General features: G+C 51.4%; 1 protein-coding gene across 2 annotated transcripts in view; it reads left to right on the top strand.

Annotated features, from left to right (window-relative positions):
- Positions 1-19,289, top strand: part of Capzb (capping actin protein of muscle Z-line subunit beta) — a 99,668-nt gene that overhangs the window by 55,564 nt on the left and 24,815 nt on the right. For both annotated transcript variants that reach the window (XM_032895454.1, XM_032895451.1), the window contains exons 3-4: positions 9,462-9,583; positions 14,108-14,221. In XM_032895454.1, coding sequence (XP_032751345.1) covers positions 9,462-9,583; positions 14,108-14,221 — 236 coding nt within the window. The remainder of the gene's footprint in view (positions 1-9,461; positions 9,584-14,107; positions 14,222-19,289) is intronic.

Below are 19,289 nucleotides of genomic sequence, written 5' to 3'. Positions count from 1 at the left end.
GGACACTGCGAACATGCGTTGCCAGTCGCAGATGGTTCTGACTGGTATAATGAGCTCGTTTCCTGAGATTCTGTGGCATGAGAATGGAGATAGAATAGGGCTGGGGGAGCAGTCAGCCAGATGCCTTTCCTTCCCTTCCTTGTTCAGCCTGCTTGGGAAGAAGAACTGTGGGCCCCTGGTCAGAAGTGGCCAGCTCTTTGCCCACTGGCTTGTCAGTGGCTAAGTTGTTCTTAGCTATACCCTCTAATGACCTTTCTTGCTCCAGCCCAGGGTGGGCCATGCTGCCCTTGGTGACAAGAGTCACCTCTAGTCCTCCCTGAGGCTGCAGGGCATGTGACAGAAAGAAGCCTGAGGATGAGTCCAGGAGAGACCAGCGTGCTGGAGGCCATGGAGACTTGCTTCTCCTGCCCTGCTTTACTCGGGGAACACTACCCAGCCAGTCCAAGGATATTTATGGTCACACCCCTCCCTAAGAGACTTGAGTCTTTGGAGAGTCCCCCTCCTCAGCCTCCTTGCTCTCTGCACAGCCAGAGTACACACTTGGAGATTCACCTTTGACCCTGTGCCTGTCTGGATTACAGAGAACACCCCTGGGCTTATGAGCACCTGGGTTTGCCTTAGTCCACCCCCTCCTGACTGTGACTTGTCTGTTTGGATGCTCTGACATGGTATCCTGGCTTACATTCTTATGCTGGCTCTATTCTTTGTCTGTCTCTGTTGAGCCCCTTCTCCGTACTTACGCTCCAACCACAGCGCATGCTCATGCTGCCGCCTTCGGGGGTTGCTTACTGCACATGCTGAGGTCAGGGGTTGCATGCAACTGGGGGACATGGGTAAAGAAATGGCTTGGATTCTCAGGGTCTGATGTCCTTCATCCACTTCTACAAGGGAATGTTAACAGGCCTGATTGCGAGGAGCCTCTCCTGTGGGTAACCACAACTGTTCTGATTGCGAGGAGACTGCAGCTAGAGGACAGAGTTCTAGAATAGACGTCCAGAGCACTGCACACTGGATGCCTCTGAGTGGCAGGCTTCAGTCCACCTTGATGGGTGAGGTCAAGGAGAGCTGAAGCAGGTGGAGACATTGAAGATGGGTAGCAGAGGGAGGGAGCAAGCTGGGCAGAGACTTCGTGGGAGCAGATGCACGACTGTGCCTTAAACCTAGGCACTGAGCCTAGTGTTGAGTCCACAGTCCCGTGCCAGGCAGTAGCAGGCAGCAGGCACATGCTCTGTTCTCAGATGAAAATCTGCAGTTAGTCACAGCATGGAAACATTGCCTTGAGGGCCTACTGCGTGGGGCCTGCTGGCCTGAGGAGGTCCTGGTAGGTCAGGAGCAGCGACCTTGCACATGGCACTTTTTTTTTTTTTTTTGGTTCTTTTTTTTCGGAGCTGGGGACCGAACCCAGGGCCTTGCGCTTCCTAGGCAAGCGCTCTACCACTGAGCTAAATCCCCAACCCCCACATGGCACTTTTCTGTGCAGTTTCGTGTCATCTGCCTGTGACAGCTCCTGGTCTTCCCTAGACCCACTTTCTCTTTAAAACAGCAGGACAGCGTTCCTTCTCAGCCGTCAAGGTGCCTATGGGTGAAGAGCACTTTCTGGCTTCTCAGCCAGGTGGTCCTCTGTGCCTTTAAGGGATGGCCTGAGGCTGCTGAAGAGGAGGCATGCGTCATTCTCAGGCTATATCTAAGAGAAAGTTAGGCTCCCATTGGTTCCTATACTCTCTCCATCCCAGAGGCTCCCCAGAGCTCCACAGGCCTTGCAAATCTTCCCCAGTTAAAGGGCTCTTAACTGTGCACAGGGCTCTCTTCCCCTTCTGTGTTAGTGTTTCAGATTCCATCGCTCCAAAATGCTTGTCACTCAGCAAGTCTCCCAAGTCCCTTTTTGCTTGGGGTCACTTTCCTGCCTTCCCGTTGGATTTTATGCTGCTGAATGTGTAGCTCAAGAGCCTGTGACCAGGAGGGTCTGATGCTGTCCCCTTAACTTAGATTCTACATTTTGATTGATAAGTTTAAAAACAAGAACATAAAAGTGAATTGGAGAGAGCTGGGCGTCTTCCAAAGACCAGAGGCAGAAAGTCTTTCCTCTCCAGGGCTGGCAGACTCTGTCCTGGGCAAGGAGTGCCTAGATTGTCTCATAAACAGGCTTGGTTTGGGAGGCAGGTAAAAGCATTTGGTAAGAGTATAACATGCTCGGCTGGGGATTTAGCTCAGTGGTAGAGCGCTTACCTAGGAAGCTCAAGGCCCTGGGTTCGGTCCCCAGCTCCAAAAAAAAAAAAAAAAAAAAAAAAAAAAAAAAAAAGAGTATAACATGCTCAGTCTCCGCTCAGTCTCCGTCCCCGGAATGTTTGAACTAGGCCAGGAATGTGGGCTGGGCAGCGGGAGGCAGTTAGTTGTAGGAGGAATTTGGAATTGGGATGCTTGAAGGAGCCGGGGCTTTACCATCTCCCTGCTTCCCTTTAATCCATGTGAAGCTGAAGAGATGGCCCAGTGGTTACGAGCACTAGTTGCTCGCTCTTTCAGAGGACCTGGGTTCAAGTCTCAGTACTCACGTGGTAGTTCACAACTGCCTTTAACTCCTGTTCCAAGGAGTCTGACGCCCTCCTCTGGCCTCTGCAGGCACTGTACATACATGATGCACAGACACAACATCCATGCATGTTAAAAAGTATTTGCCAGGAGTGGCACATGTTTTTAATAGCACCTGGGAGGCAGCCTGGTCTACAGAGTGAGTTCTAGGACAGCCAAGGCTGTACAGTGAGTGTGTGTCAAAGAAAAGGCAGTGTGTGGGGAATGTGGCTTAGTTAGTGGAGGACTTACCTAATTAGTATGCATAAAATCTTGGGTTCAACCTCCAGCACTGCGTAAATTGGGTGTTGTGGTGCATGCCCATAATCCCAGAATTCAGGACAAAGAAGCAAGAGGCTCACGTGGTCAGGGTCATCCTTGGCTACATAGGAAATCCGAGGCTGACCTGGGCTATGTGACACCCTGGCTGTTTTGTGGTGACTTGGTCTTAGCTGCTTAGCTGCTTGGCACTGGCATTGATGAATGGGTCCCAGTTGAGCATGGAGCTGGGAGAAGCTGGTGTGACCATGATGCTCCCTCCTGGCCCACAGAGTATATGTAATTTGTACGTGGTGGGGGGCAGGGCCTCCACAGTTTGTAACTCACAGATACTGCTTTATACAGAGTGCTGTGAGCTTTGGTCAAACTCTGAGAATCCTGTCCTGGGTGACATAGAGATAAGAAAATTATCTAAGCCATGACCATGAAATGTTCAAGGTCTAACACTGAGCCAGAGCTTACCGACTGCCTGTGATGGTGGAGCCCTAAGATAGAGAAAAGGGCGTGGGGCCACACTCCCGCTCCCTGAGCCTGAAACCCCGTGCTGCACCATGGTATAACTCAGCAGCTTTGGAGACCATAAGCCGGTCCCGATCCATTCATTTATGTTGTAAAGAGCCGCATCCCCATGGCTTGTCCAATGCTTTGTCTGTGCTGGGCATCTCATCCCCATTTGCTCTGGGCCCTTAGTCACCAGAGCACTAGCCCACTATGGGAGCCATCCAGGGGCAAGGCTACCTTTTCAGCTGTCTCAAGGGCAGATTGGTGGCTCACTTAGCATTTTGAAGTTGGGAAGGGATTTCTTATGTTTCACATATACACATAACGGTATTAATAATGACCCTACAGGGCAGGGTATTCAAATGAAGTTTATAGTGTCTTTCAGTGAAGAACTGAGGTGGGGCCTAGAGGATCTGGGGCCACACCCTGTTATGTGTGCTAGGGTCCTGCTTGGTGGGTAGTGGGTGCAAATAAGCACTGCTCCTCAGTCTCCTTCCCTGTCCTCCCAGCCTGACAGGGTTGGGACAGCTTGCCTTGGCCTTCTGTGACTTGCTGTGGTGACTTGCAAGGGCCATTCTCACACTTGCCTTGGTGGTTTCTTGCTGCGGAGCTGTGTGCAGACCCCCTCCTGTTTTCCTTATCATTCCTGTCATTCTTTTTTTTTTTTTTTAAGATTTATTCATTTATTATATATAAGTACGCTGTAGATGTCTCCAGACACACCAGAAGAGGGCATCGGATCTCTTTACAGATGGCTGTGAGCCACCATGTGGTTGCTGGGAATTGAACTCAGGACCTCTGGAAGAGCAGTCAGTGCTCTTAACCGCTGAGCCATCTCTCCAGCCCCATTCCTGTCATTCTTGTGTTGTCCCTCGACCCCTAGCCTCACTTAGTGTCCTCAGGTTTCTTTCCTGTCCTGGCAGTCCTAAGATGGATGTCCTGTTGATATGCATCTTCCCATTTCTCGTCTGTTCCCTGGCTGGACCATGCTGTCAGAGAGTATATGTTTGTCTGTGGCGGTGGCAACTTCGCCACCTCACCCTGTGCCTACAGCAGGCACTTGGTATTTAGTATATGGAAAGAGCTTCTCGAAGGGTGCTGTAACCCCCAGTTCCTGGTTAGAAGGCTGGCGATGGCAGAGCAGAGTTTGGACCTGTGTTTGATTTCTCATTGTGTACTGTGTTCCGATGCTGGCATGTGTACCTCTAAGAACACTCTTGTTGCTTTCATTGTTTTTTAAGAGCGTAACTTCGGGGCCTTGAGAAAAACAGAAGAATCAGGTTGTAAGCAGAGCCCCCTGCTGGCCATTGGGGTCTCTGGCACCCACCCCTTTCGTCTGGAGTGGGGCGAGCCAAGACTCTCCCCAGTCACAGGCTCGACATCACTCATGTGCACCGAGTGGACAGGGTCTGCTTTCGATCCTTATCTCTCCAGTGGCGGGCGCTCAGCCAGCAGGCAGATCAAAAGATGGAATGTGTTCATTTGGCCATTATTTAAAAAAATCAAGGTCCAAAGGTTCACTTCTGAAAGGCGAGGGCGCCAGGGATTAGATTATCCGGGGAGTCGAGCCACTCCGGCTTTTGTGTGTGTGGTTTTTTTTTTTTTTTTTTTTTTTTTTTTTGGGTTTTTCTCTATTTTTTTTTTTTTGTTGAACATTTTTTTTTTAAATTAATAACTAATGGAGAAGAGGAAGAGGCAAAGTGGAACCATATGACAGTGCACACGGCCTTGCTTGTGGCGGAAGCTTCTGATTTGTGTCGCTTTCATGCGATCAGCTGTTGGGTTAGATAGTAGGGAAGTACGCCATTTGGGCAAGAGCAGCGCTGTGATTTATCTCTCAACCCAGCTGAACTGTGTCCCTGTGCCCTTCCTTAGGCACTGGCTACTGGCTTGTATGACTTGGGGCAGCTTGTTTCTCAGGCCCTGTGTGCCTCTTTAAAGTAAGGGTCTGTAGGCCAGCAGGATGGCACAGTGGATAAAAGCATTGCCACCAAGCTGAAGACCTGAATTCGATTCCCAGGTTCCATGTAGTGGAAGGAGAGAACCAACGCTCACAAGTGACCTCTGACCTCTATATCTACGCTATGGCATGGGCACCTTCCTCAAAGAGTGAGTGAGTGAGTGAGTGAGTGAGTGAGTGAGTGAGTGAGTGAGTGTAGTTTTAAAGGAAAAAAACCAGTCCTGGTGATGGGTAGTAGACTGGATCCCACGGTGACAGACAGTCATCTTAGTGATGGGTAAATAGACTGGATCCCACGGTGACAGTCGTCTTGGTAATGGAGGTAGTAGACTGGATCCCATGGTGACAGACAGTCGTCTTGGTAATGGAGGTAGTAGACTGGATCCCACGGTGACAGACAGTCCTTGGTGATGGGGGTAATAGACTGGATCCCACAGTGACAGACAGTCGTCTTTTTAATGATTTATCATCACTGTTGTCTGGTTTTTCTATGTTGCCTCTGTGGATCCTGAACTCAATGGAGTCATGTGATCCTTCTGTCTCAGCCCCTGGGTTAGTTTGACTACAGGTATGTGCCACCGTCCTGTCTCTTGTTAAAGCTTTCTTTGCTGTGCTTGGACTGAACCCAAACCCAGGTGAGAATAGTAGTTCCTGCCGCTTGGCTAGTGGCTTCCCTCTGAGCTTTCTGTCCAGAGTGAAGGCAGGGCCTGTCCCAGCAGTGGTATAGCGTTACTATTCCAAGTCACTGGAAATTAACTTGAAGCCTCAGCAGCCTGATTTAGCCAGCACCATTGGTGTTAGATGGACGTTCTATATAGAAGCTAATGATGGCGGATAGGTCCTGTGGGCAGTGCGGAGAGCAGCCAAATGCACAAAGTAGACTCGGGTGGCTGGACCTGGTCATTCCGCTCATTTATTGCTGCAAACTCAGGATTCTGATACCCTGTAGAGTGACACAGCCAGGGGCAGGAGTGAGTGATTGGCTCTCAGACCTGAGCAGCCTCTCTTCTCCGGTATGTGCTCAGGCAAAGACCCTATGCCTACTCCCCTGGGACCCAAGCTTAGATTGAGAGCCCTCTGCAGCCGACAGGACATGGTGCTTGCCTAGGGGGTCCCCTCATGACTCCCTGGGCACAGCAGCGTTGACCCGGGAGATTGACACGGGCAGGGAAGAATAGGCCCTGCTGGTGGTGTTAGGACAGCCAGCTCAGGAGCAGTCACAGTCCTTGTGCCATCCGTCCATGGGACTCCTGGGGAGAAATGGGAGTCTGGGGCGGGGCTGAAGGAGACGTCGGGAATGTGGTGGAGTTTTAGATTGAACAAATAAAGAGCTGTCCTGTGTAATATTCGAGGCATGGTCAGACTGGAATGGTCTTCCTTGTGAATCTGAAATTCACATTTAACTCAGCAGCCTACAGTTTCTGTACCACCAACTCTCAGTAGGGAGGGTTTTTATACAAACTCGCATGTTGAGGAGACAGCTAGTAGGCCAGTGTTGGGAAGGTAGAGGGAGGGCAGGATGGGGGCAGGACTGACACATGGTGTGTACACACACACACACACACACACACACACACACACACACACACGCACGCACGCACGCACACGCACGCACACGCACGCACGCACGCACAAGCATCTGGGGCAGCTGCCACACTGTATAGTCTGTACTCGTTTCCAGTGACAAGCATAGTGTCCTTACTCCAGACCAGATTGCCTTTGATCAGAAGAGGAACTGATGCAAACAGAACTTAAAAGTATGGCCCACATTCAGAACTTGTCTTTCAGGGACCTGAGCAGTCAGAGCCAGCCAGCCGTGACCCGTCCTAGGTACTTGTGTGCTCTCAGGCACATCCTGTGTCCTGCAGGATCTCTGTAGCTTTCCACGGTGTGCTGCCACGGTGGGGCTCGGTTGAGTGTGTGTTCTTCTGTGGCTGCTAGGGACTTGTGGGCTTGCACAGTCCAGGGTCAGCCCTTCAGGGTGCCTCGTCTTCGTGGTTTGCCTGCTTCTGTCTTCCTGTCGTTGCCGTGACTCTTCAGGCTGGGCTTGGGCTTCGGTCTGGTGGTGAGGTTATTTGTTCCTTTTGCTGCTTACTTGAGACACTGAGAGTTGAACTGAGGACCTCATGCACAGCAGGCAAGCACTCTACCACTGAATCATCTTCCCAGATGTCTAGTTCCTCATAACTCAGGGTCTTAAGTATTCGAGTATGCTTGAAACTCACTCTACAACCCAGCCAGTCTTTGGTCTTAGGATCCTCCTGCCTCAGCCTTCCCAGTATTTAGGCTTACAGAACTGTGCCACCAGGCCTGGTCACAGTGATGTGGAACTCATGGGCTCAAATCTTTGTCCTCCCTCAGCCTCCTAAGCTTCTAGGATTACCAGTGCACATAACCATGCCAGCTAGAAATGGAGCCTCTCCTGGCAGCTCCCATTGTCTTGCCAGCTTGGCTGGCGAAGGAGCTCTGTCTTCCCAAGCATCCCTCAGCATCTTCCATCAGAAGCAGCGGTGCACTGAGGTACAGAGGGCTGGAACTGCTACCCAGTATTAGCAGACAGCCAATAGAGTCCACACAAAGAAGACTTGACAACCGCATGGAGACCCCAGTAGCAGCCCAGTGGCTTGAATGGGTCCTTGGTGGCAGGCTACAGCACGAAGGGTAGCACACAGGTGCCAGAGTCATTTCACTGGGCCAAAAGAATATAGCAAGTGCCTCAGACCCAGCTAGGGTGTCCCAGGTGGAGGACTCTAGCTATAACTGAGCTGCAGTGGGGACTGGGAGGAGCTTGGTACCATTGCTGCTCACTGTCCTTAGGGACCAGAGTGACAAGCTGAAGGAGCTTGGGAGTCACCTAGCCCAGGATTGGATTTCTGTATTCACTGCTGACTGTTGATGTGAGTCTTGGGCAGCTTTAATGACTCGGTCTCAACTCTGTAATCTATAAGTCAGTGGTTACCCACTTCATGCCCTAGTCTGAGCATTTAGGCGAAGAGCATACTTTGTGATACCTGGCTTCACATCCCAACAGGCATTTAGAGGTAACAGAGAGGGATGTCGCCAAAGCTAACTTTGGAAATGACCTTGCCTGTTGGTTGGGTGAGTGCGCGGTGGCATGTGGACCAGGTTCTGAAGACAAGCACACCATGCTTTGGCTGGAGGTGTGTGCTTCTCCTTGGGGACCGATGTATGTGTAAGAGTTGGACCATCCCATGGAGCAAGAGGTGCTTCAGTGCCAGGTAGCACTTTGTACACTGGACTGTGATGTGGACAGTAGCATGCAGCATCAGAGCCTGGTTGTCCTAGTAGTGCTGGCCTTTGGGAGGGACACATGATCTGATCTGAGCAGCATGGCCCCCTCTGTTAGCAGCCCCTCGTCTGGTAAATGATGAGGCTCTGAGATGAGAAAGTCAGGACGCGGAGACAGTGTAGAAATGACTCGAACAGAAAAGCATCCACTCTGCCAGGATCCCCTCCTGGAGACCAATGTTTGTGTTGGGAGGAGGCAGCCCTGGTCTGCTCCCTCAAAGGCTGTGGTGGGAATTGACTGACAGCCTTATGACTTGTTCCAGCCCACCAAGCTGGGCCCCCACGCTGTTTGCCCTCTGCTCTACAGACCAGGTGACACTGCAGGTGAGTGGACTGTGCTCTGTGTGGAAAGCGTGTGGACGTCCACCTCTGTAACAGACACCACCGGCTAGGAACGGCCTGGTAATGCTTGGCCAGAGGCCTGGAAAGAGCTGGAAACTCCACCCGGCCGGCATGGGAGCCTGTGGGAGTTCTCCAGAGCCCCGTTATTCTTTGAGTTCTTCACATTCCTGTGTATTTGAAGTGTTTGCCTTCTTCTCAGGGCCTGAGCTGGTATTTTGTCCACCAGAGACCAATACCCAGCACACACATCCTCATACTCACAGACCACCCTGGTGGTCAGGTAATTAAAGCCACACCCGGGTTTGGAATGACTGCTTTGGAAGTCACGCTCCACAACATCTCATGGCCAGGTTTCTTTATAGAGAAACATGGTTGGTGTTGGGCATATGTGGAGAGTAACAGACAGATTCCGAATTTTGGCAGGGCACTACAAGCCAGATGTTAACCTGGTCCTGAATTGGGGGTTATTTTAATGACATTTCTCCATGTCCTCTCTTTCTGCCAGGTCCCCAGTCTGTGTGAAGATCTCCTGTCTTCTGTTGACCAGCCCCTGAAAATTGCCAGAGACAAGGTGGTGGGCAAGGACTACCTTTTGTGTGACTACAACAGAGACGGCGACTCCTATAGGTGAGCTCCCACATTGTAGCGCTCACCTCACAGCATGGGTAGCCCATCCACACATCTGTTTGTCCTTCTTTCTCCTCCTCTCAGCTGTCCATCTGACCCACTAACGGGCATGTATGGGTGCCTTCCTTGAGCATCAGAGAGAAGAAGGTCTTGATGCCATACAGTCTAATGGAAGAGCCGTGTGGTTTCAGGGTCAGCTGCCCCGATAGGGTGGTGCGTCCTTCCTCCTTCCCTTCTCTTTTCCTTTGCCATCACCATGTGGCCAGTTGACATTGGTCCCTACCCAGGAAAACACATCTAGTAGCTGATGAGTAGCTGTGCTGTGATGCGGTCAGTCAGTTCAAAGCTGGCTGGGGGCCTTAGAGGAGCCTAGAAGAATCTGTGGTCCAACTCCAGAATGACATGGTGTAGGACATGGTTAGATGTTTTTAATGGACTAACTATCTATTTTGAGATGGTCCCACTATATATCCATCCCTTGATGGCCTGGAACTCCCTTTGTAGACCAGACTGGCCTCAAATGCATAGGAGTCCTCATGTCTCTGTCTCCCGGGGTCTGGGATTAAAGGCCTATGCCAACACACTTGGGATCATTTGTTTCAAGTTCCCAGTGTGAGAATCCCAGAACACCGCAGGATTTCCTGGGGATGAGCACACTGGGTTTGGGCTTATTAGAGACCACACTACCAGGGTTCTTTTTGGAGAAACAGGGAAGGGGACCAGGAAGAGTAGTATGGGCTCTCAACCAGCACTGTTCCTACTAGGAGCACTGAGACTTTGACAGAATAGAAACCGTAGTGGTCATTCAGCCAGCACAGCATACAGAAGCATCGTGAGTGTTACCTGTGTCGCAGGTACTGCTCACAGCTCTTTTCTGGAGTCTGTTTTGTGAGGAATGCAAATGGCTACTAATGTTAGGCACGAGCATCAGTCATACAGATTGCAAACATATTGCTACAGAGAACAGAGGCAGGGTGGATAGCCAGTGGGGGCTTGGTCACAACTGTGCTCTAGAATGACTTGTGGAGTCTGCACAAGTTAGGAACTTCCTGGGTCCCCAGCCCTGGGTGGAGGTAAGCTCACTGGTGTCCAGAAGGCTATGACAGCAAAAGAAAGGTCAGAGGCACAGCAGGGCCTGTAGAATAGGGGCCTTGAAGGGGCTGATGCTCTCACACACTGCAAGTATGGGGTGGCGTAGAGCTTATCCTTTGTTTGAAACTAAGAGAAGGAAAACTGGCGGTGGTGGTGGCCCCTCCTACTTCCAGTGGAGGTTAGTTAGGGAATGGCAGGGCCTGAGCCTGGGACTAAGGACAGATGGGTGGAGCTTGGAAGCAGAATGACAGCTGGGAGGCATGGTCACTGTCTGCAGAAGGACAAGTGCTGACTCTGAATGTGGAATGGCCACTGGGTGGCTGTGGCATGGCAGGTCTGAGAGCTGGCACCAGGCAGGTCCCCAGCAGGTGCACAGGGGCAGCCCTTGAGGAAACTTCTGTGAAGGTGATAAGCAAGCCTGCCACAGGCCACAGTGAAAGCCCTCACGAGGCATTGGCTCCATTCGGGCTTTCCTGGGAAAGATACCATTGAGACTCAGTGGCCACTGGTTCTGCTTTGTTTGTTTTTAAACCTGAAGTTCCAGGTAAGAAAGCTGCTGTGCAGGAGTGCAGGGAAGGACAGCATGAACTCCAGCTTGTGCACCCCTCCCTCAAGGGCTTCAGTCCTTCCAGAGTACCCTTAGGCCCCACCCCTGCTCCCCAGGCATCAGAGGGCTTTGGGATGGGAGCCTCACAGGGGAGCAGAGGGTAAGGAGAAAGCTTGACTCCCCTCTCCCCTTTTGGATCTGAAACTTCAAGGTCCTCTGATTTTCTCCACACATTTCCATCCTGTGTTTGATCGTTTGCTTAAATAAGATCCTTATGGTGAGGCCGCTGCCAGCCGCGCTGCTTGAACCCTGTTAGCTGAAACAAGAAGCCTTCTGGGGAAATGAAAGCCCTGGCTTTTGAAACCCAAGCATTCCTGTCCATCTGTCTTTTCTCAAATGGCCCCCATTTAAGCTCTTAAATGTGTTCTGAGTGCCCCTTCCACTAAGAATATTCTGGGTAATGTTATGATTTTTCCCCTAGCTACAATTACCCTGGCTCCAGGCCTAACGGCTTGAAATGCCGTTGTAGTCTGTGAGGCAGGAGGAATGTGTAACACACTTACAGACCTCTTAGGTCTGCGTGTGATGGGTGCTGTGTCCTAGCGGGTTGCTTTGTTTTTAGTTTTGCTTTAAAAACTTTAACCACATTACATGTGTGTGTGTGTGTGTGTGTGTGTGTGTGTGTGTGTGTGTGTGTGTGTGTGTGTGTGAGAGAGAGAGAGAGAGAGAGAGAGAGAGAGAGAGAGAGAGAGAGAGAGAGATTTATAGAGACTTATAGAGACTTATAGAGGTTAGAACCTGAAGGAGTCAGTCCTTCCACCGTGTGGGTCCTGGAGATGGAATTCAGGTTGTCAGGCTTGGCTGCAAGTGCCTTTGTCTGAATTATCTTGCAGGCTCAGGGTTGCATTTTGAAAAGAGCCATGGGCTGGGTCGTCTATGCCATGTGAAGGAGATGGCGTGAAGAGGGGACTTGCCCTACTTACAAGTAGGCCAAGAGGTTCTCAGAGGAAGCAGGGTGGGTCCAGGTCACAGTCCCGGGTTCTTGCCCGCTGTCCCACAGTGGAAGAGCCCAGCCTCACTGACGTGTAAGTAGTGCAACTGCCTGTACTGACCTGTCAGCTGGCCTTGGAGTCTCTCCTTCCTTCCTGTCCTCGCCGTCCTCCTGCCTTTGTGTTTTGGAGATGAGGTCTAGTTATATAGCCCTGGCTGGACTCAGACTTGACCTTCCTGCACCCGTCTCACAAGGGCTAGGACCACAGCCACGCACAGCCACCCCAGCTCCCTTTGACTCCCTGTCTGAGGGAGCCTGCGGAGTTTGTCAGAGTGCTGTGAAGGCAGACACCCCACAGGCCCTCTTTGTCAGAGTCTTGAGCTAGTGCTGGTCTTGGGGTCCTGTTCCCCCAATTCTATTGGGAGCAGTGGGTGGGCTTGAACTTGAACCTAGGCACCTAAACATGGAAAGGTTTCTAAAGGCTGTGCTCAGGCTGGAGAGGTAGCTCAGTGGTTAAGAGTGCTGACTGTTCTTCCAGAGGTCCTGAGTTCAATTCCCAGCAACCACATGGTGGCTCACAACCATCTGTAATGGGATCCAATGCCCTCTTCTGGTGTGTCTGAAGACAGCTACAATGCAGTCACATACATTAAGTAAATAAATATTTAGAAAAGGCATTTCTTTGGATAAGTGCATTTGTAGCCTGAAGCCCTACGCAGCAGCTTGGCCCCCACTCTATGCTCTGGACCGTCCCTGAGAACACTGTGCCTCTACAGCCACCCTGAACACCTAGCTTCCTTTCACGTGACTCACAGCTAGACTGGAACCAGGAAGAGACATCTGTGTGGACAAGGTGGGGGGTGAGGGACCTTGAGCATACTTTTCCTCTCTTAATGTTAATCCCAGATTGAAAAGCTGTGAGCCTTAATGATCCCTGGGAGAAAGGAAGGCCGCATGAGTCCCTGTGGTGGGTTCTCTCCAGGTGCTCACATCTCCTCCCCTGCCGTAGACTCCCCCACTTGTTGAAAACTTCACTTTACTTTCTGTGTGGATGTTTTACATGCATGTATGTCTGTGTACCGGGTGCATGCCTGGTGCCTCTGGACACCAGAAGAGGATGGTGGATCCACGGAACTAGAGTTACAGGATGTGAGCTGCCATGTGGGTGCTGGGAATCAAACTTGGGTTCTCTGGAAGAGCAGCAGTGTGCTCTTAGTGGCTGAGCCATCTCTCCAGCCTCCCCCAACCTCTCTTGTAAGTTCTTTGTGAAGACGCAGCCTGAGCTCTCCACCCTTGGGAACTAACAAGGAGACCTTAAAACACCTCCCATTGCCTTCAGTGACTGAAAGTTCCCCGGTGTGGCGAAAAGCGTTTTTAAAACGCAAGTCTTTGGGTTGGGTCTCTACATCACAGGCCTCGTGTGAGCTTAGGCCCGTGTATGGGAGGGGCTGTGTTCCTTAAGGAGCCAGGCACTCCATTTCCCGGTGCCCAGGCTTACTGCCTGCTTCTGTAACTCACAGCCATCTTCTTATTACTTAGTGTCTGAGGCCTGAGGAGCCTCTAGCAAGTCAGGGAGGCGAGGGGCAGCAGCTGACCACTTTGAGCACAAAGGAATCAGGGAAGCACTAGTGTTTGTGGCCAAGGCCCCTGCCATTCTCTCTGTTGGTTCCTCGAAGTAGCCCACGCTAGCAAATGGCAGCCTTGTTTCCCGCAGGAGGAAGTGAGGCGTGGAGCTCAGGCATTCGCTGCATTGGTCTGCTGGCCTCTGAGCCTTTGCTTTGTAAGACTCCCAAAAGCCTCCTCGTGACTTGGCCCTGAACTTCAGGCCGCTGAGCTGGGGCTGAGTGTCTCTGGGATGAGTCATAGAGCTGTCTCCTTCCTTCTTTCCTTGCAGGTCACCATGGAGTAACAAGTATGACCCTCCTTTGGAAGACGGGGCCATGCCATCTGCTCGGCTCAGAAAGCTGGAGGTAGAGGCCAACAATGCCTTCGACCAATACCGAGACCTGTGAGTGGCCCTGCACGCTAGCTCTGGGGCTTTTCTGGGGGAGAATCATGTAGGAGAGTTTGCCTGGGCTAAGCTCTCTTCCTTGGCTCTACTGCCTGGTCACGTAGCTTGCTAAAAGTTAGAGCTACCTGATGCAGACATGACCATGCTACTCTGTAACAGTTCCATTGTGGCAGGTAAGTGGGAGAGCACCTACTGTGTGTCTGACACAGGGTAGGTATTTTGCACTCTATCTCATATCTTTGCTCTTTCAGTAACAGTAAGGTTTTGGATGCCACAGTGGCACAGTCAGCATGAAGCGCTCACACACAGAGAATAAGGAGTTTGTCCAGGCCAGGGGCAGAACTAAGACTCAAACCGCTGATCAATCACAAACACACAGTTAAAGTATGGCCTCTCTGTGGAGCTCAGGCCGACTGAATTTGTGACAGGTATGTGAGAATACAGCACAGCTCTTAGCCACTAGAGCTCTGTTTGACCTGGAGCTCAGGCCCGTGCTGACTGTCCAGTTGCCACAGCACAGTGAACTGAGGTCTCGTGCAGTCTTTTACCCTTCCCTCCTTCCTTTCTTCCTTTGGTGCATGTGTGTGAGGGATGCATAGGTGTGTTTGTGTGTGCGTGTACATGTGAGTGTGGGTGCATGCACACATGGAAGTCAGAGGTCAGTCCTGAGCGTCCTCCGCTCTCCATCTTCCTGAAGCAAGCTCCCTGTTCGGCAGGCCTCACTGGCCATCAAAACTCGGGTCCCCGTGTTTCATCCCCATGAGAGTAACTCAGTGTGCCTCTTTCAGCTCCTCTATGCTCTGATTTTGCACATCACCATGGCCCATGAATACTAGGCCATTTAGCTGGGACTCTTGAGGAAGGGCTCCAGAGAAGGCGGTGCTCAATCAATAGAATCTCATTTTAAATCAAGTTCTGTACTGGACGTGTGGTAGTACGAAGTCAGTTCAAATCCCCTGTGTGCGACAAGGGTTGACACTCCCAGGAAATGCTACATCAGGTTTGCAGGGTGCAGAAGGCTGAGCTTGGTTTTGCCTTTTTGTATGTGACCTTACAAGATGTGGAACTCACCTTTTAAGCCCTGAGATGGGTGGGATTTGACCCTGCATCTCTACATTGCTCAAGCCTGGTCTAGCATAGAGGCAAGAAAATTGAAATGAGAGAAACGGTGCCCCTGGAGTTCGTGGGCTATGGGCTGCTCTCTCCATTTGCGTCAGTTTGCTGTGACACATTTGGGGGAGAGAGGTTCCTTCTCAGTCAGACAATGGTCCTCAGGAAGCCACCAGCACATGGTCCTAAACATTTCAGTGCTCCCCAACACACACACACACACATACACACACACACACACACACCCCTTGTCTGCATAGCATCTTTGTCTCCGTGCCCTGCATGGTGAGGCTTTTTACATTCGAAGCCCTTTAATGAAAAGTTACAAGGTTCGCTTGAGGAGGATGCAGAGATCGAGAGAGCTGGGATTCAAATCTCCTACAGTTTAACATCTGCACAACCATTACTCTCTCAGTTCAAATGGGGTTTTGTGTCTAAGGGGTCTCACGTCTCCTGCTTTGCCCCTTTGGGGACCGCTCCCGCAGTGGTGCTAAAAGCCTGCTCCGCCTTCATCTGCAGTTCTGCTCCGATTCCATCTGGCCATAAAAAAGCAGCTTCAAATAAGTGAGTTCTTAACCCGGATGTCCAGGCGGAGGCAGGTTTCGTGTTGCAGTGATACTGAGAGTAAGACAGTGGTCATATGTCACTAATCGGTGACCATGAGTGTGGTCACTTACAGGAATGAATTGACACATTCAGAAGTACAGAGTAGTTCACTAGCCAGAACGTGGCCAAACTAAGGGGACAGCGTCACCCTGCTGTCCTTTGCTTTCTGTGGCTGTGATAGAACTCTGACTAAAGCCAACTTGGAGGGACCAGTTTATTTGTCTTGCGGGTTGTCGTTAATCACTGAGGGAAGAAGCAGACCGTGGAGAATCGCTGCTTACTGGCTCTGTTTTCGTGGCTTGCTCAGTTAACTTTCTTACATAAGCCAGGACGTCTTCTGAAGGGTGGCACTGCCCGCAATGGCCTGCATTCTCCCACCACTTCCACATCAGTCATTAATCGAGAAAATGTCCCCCAGACTGTCCTGTGGGCAGGTCTGATGGAGGCAGTTCCTCAGCTGAGGGTTCTTTTTCCCAGGTGATGACTATGTTGTGTCAAGTTGATAAAACCTAATCAGGACAGATTGTCACCCAACTCCAGAGTCCTTCCTTCATATAGATGCATATAAGCAGGCAGCAGGTATGGGGAGAAGAAACAGTAGCAGACCTTTTTTTTTTCTTTTCTTTTTTTTCGGAGCTGGGGACCGAACCCAGGGCCTTGCGCTTGCTAGGCAAGTGCTCTACCACTGAGCTAAATCCCCAACCCTAGTAGCAGACATTTAAGTAAGTCGGTATCAAGTAAAGTCGGACAGCAAAGTAGTGGCTCACTCACTGCCTTTCCAGGAGGCGACTCTGTCACTGAAGACAATGTCCAAAGTCTGGGTAGGCAGAGGAGCTCTGGTCCAGTGTTCCCAGGCGGCCACCCTGGACGTGCACACACCTTGTCTCTGAAATCAGAAGCAGATTTGAAAGCCTGTCATATTTCATAGCCTTGCACAGCTTTGAAAATGTCTCACAGACACCTTAGAACTTTCTGGAAAGACAGCCCTCACCGAGTGTCAGATGGGAGTGGGCAGTACCTCTCTGAAGTGTGACTCGGGTCTCCACATGGGAAGCTGAACTGCCTCAAGTGCTCCTTCAGAGCCCATGGCGACCGACAGCCCAGCCTCATCCAGTCCTTTGAGGCGGTTTACATTTGGTTGCAAGGGTGGTTCTGAGTAGTCATAGGCATGGACACCTGGGTGTACCTCCCTCAGTGAAGTGGTTCTCACGTCTTTGGGCTGCCATTGAGGACCAGGTCTAGATACAGACCACATTGCCTGCCCTCTGCTCCTCTGGCCCTGCTTGTCTCCTAGCTCAAGCAATGATACTGCCATGAGGCTTGGTTGGCCACAATGGCCAGAAACTCTCTTCTGTCACTTAGTAAGGCTCTAAAAGGGTGACAGGAGGAACCCTTCCTGCTCCGGGTGCCCAAAGCTCCAACTCCTGCTGGGCCAGAAGAGGGGGCCAGTACAGATGCTCTTAGGACAGGAAGGTCCCCCTGCCTGGCTGGGTACAGTAAAGGCAGCTTCTCTCTGTGTGACTGGAGTCGAAGCTCACTGCAGGGAAAGTTTGGGAATTGTCACATGGGTCCTACCATCGACTGTCATCAGAGGCTAAGGAATTTCCCAGGAACATATGAGAGGACTTACATGAATGGATCTACCCCATTTCTGGGGCAAATATTAAGAAAAAAGTTTTTTTTCTCTCATTTCTTAAGTACCTTAGATTGCTCAACCCCCATTCTCACCCTCGGGGTGTTTGTGTGAGTGTCAGTGGCCCTGGAGCGGGAGCCTTCCTGCCAAGGCTTTGGAGCAGAGGTCTCGGGTATGTAGGAGACCTTGGTGTGGCCCTGAGGGCTTTTCCCATTGTTGCCAGGGTGGTGCAGGGGTGGCAAGCCATGTCTTTCTCTCCTCATTGCTGCTCCTTCCTGCCACTGTCCTGTACCACAGGAAGACTTGGTTGTCGCCTGTGAGAGGAGCTGTGGAACTCTCTGGGATGACTGCATTTGCCTTTTCTTCATGTTGGCAAACAGACCAAACACACAGGTCCCTCCGGGAGGAGACATCCTACCCCATGCCAGACTGTCTGCTGACAGTCCAGGAAGCAGTCTGGCTTCAGGTCCACTGGAAATACACGGATCTTCAAGCAAAGCCACCCCTTCCTGAAGGAAAAGGAACAGTTGAACATCTGGCACCTCCAAGCAGGCCAGGCCCCTGCTGTTCCCAGGAAGGCTGAGTAATTGAAGCCACTGTGCCTTGGGTGGGGTCTGTAAAAGCAGACCTGTCTTCAACTTGTGACAGTCCCCGTAGTTCAGAATTCTTGGATGATGGTAAGGTATAGAGTAGAGACCAGGCTTGACCTAAAGTCAAGCCTTTGACTACCTTCCTAGCATATGAGGGACTTTGATGGTCCTTGTGGAGAACACCGGTCTTCTACCTGGCATATGAAGAGCACAGGGGCTTCTGTGAACCACAGGAGACTCATGCTCGTGTACTCTCCTAATACTGGGAAGGCCATGCTGGCCCTACATACAGGAGTCTCAGTACATTCCAAACAGAATATAGGGGCCCCGACGCCATGGCTTAGCTGCCCATGAGACCATGTGTACAACATCACACTGTGTGCATATGGCCATGGTCACCTGCTGTAAGGCTGTGACCTTGTCCTTATTCCTAGAAGCTCTCTTTAGAAGATGAAGGAGTGGGCAGGAAGTGTGCTGGGCTGCCTCAGCCCAGACCAACTTTCAGAGATGGGGTGTTCAGTGCCTCCCTGAGGGTTCTCTGCCATGAGACCCAAGGAGACTAGATTCTATCTTCAGGCCCCAGCTTTGATCCCGAGTCTGTAAAGACCTTTGACTTTGTAGGGAATTGGAGGTAATCACCCACACATGGAGTCTGTCTGGGCGGAGTGCCGGCTGGGGCCAGGGTGGCTGCCTTGCAGGCCCTCTGGCTTCTGTCTCCCATGGGGGTTTAGCGCACACGCAGGCTTGTGAACATTTCCCAATTAGGGATAAAGGGCTAGGGCTAGACGTGCGCAAGGTGGACATGGGCAAATAGGACCTAGGGACCAAGCTGGGGTGCTGTCTGACTGCCTTTGAAGTCCCTTGGTTCCTACTTTCCCTGCTCCCTGCCCCTCCCCACTATACCTCTCCAGCCTTCCCTTCCCTCCACCATCCCATCCCCACTCCACCCTCATTTACTGCGTTTCTTTGCCGTCCTGGGCAGAGTAATCCCAATGATTTCCCCTTCTTGGAGACCTGTGACAGCAGTGCCCAGACAGCTAGGCTTTGGATAGAGCTGGTTTGTGACACTGCACAGGAAATGCCAGGTGTGCTCGAGTGAGGTGCCAACTGCTCTAGGTACTTCAGT

The sequence above is a fragment of the Rattus rattus genome, chromosome 1, assembly GCF_011064425.1.
Source record: "Rattus rattus isolate New Zealand chromosome 1, Rrattus_CSIRO_v1, whole genome shotgun sequence".
In the NCBI taxonomy this organism is placed as follows: Eukaryota; Metazoa; Chordata; class Mammalia; order Rodentia; family Muridae; genus Rattus; species Rattus rattus.
The sequence above is the reverse complement of the archived record's forward strand: the minus strand, read 5'-3'. Positions and strand labels throughout refer to the sequence as shown.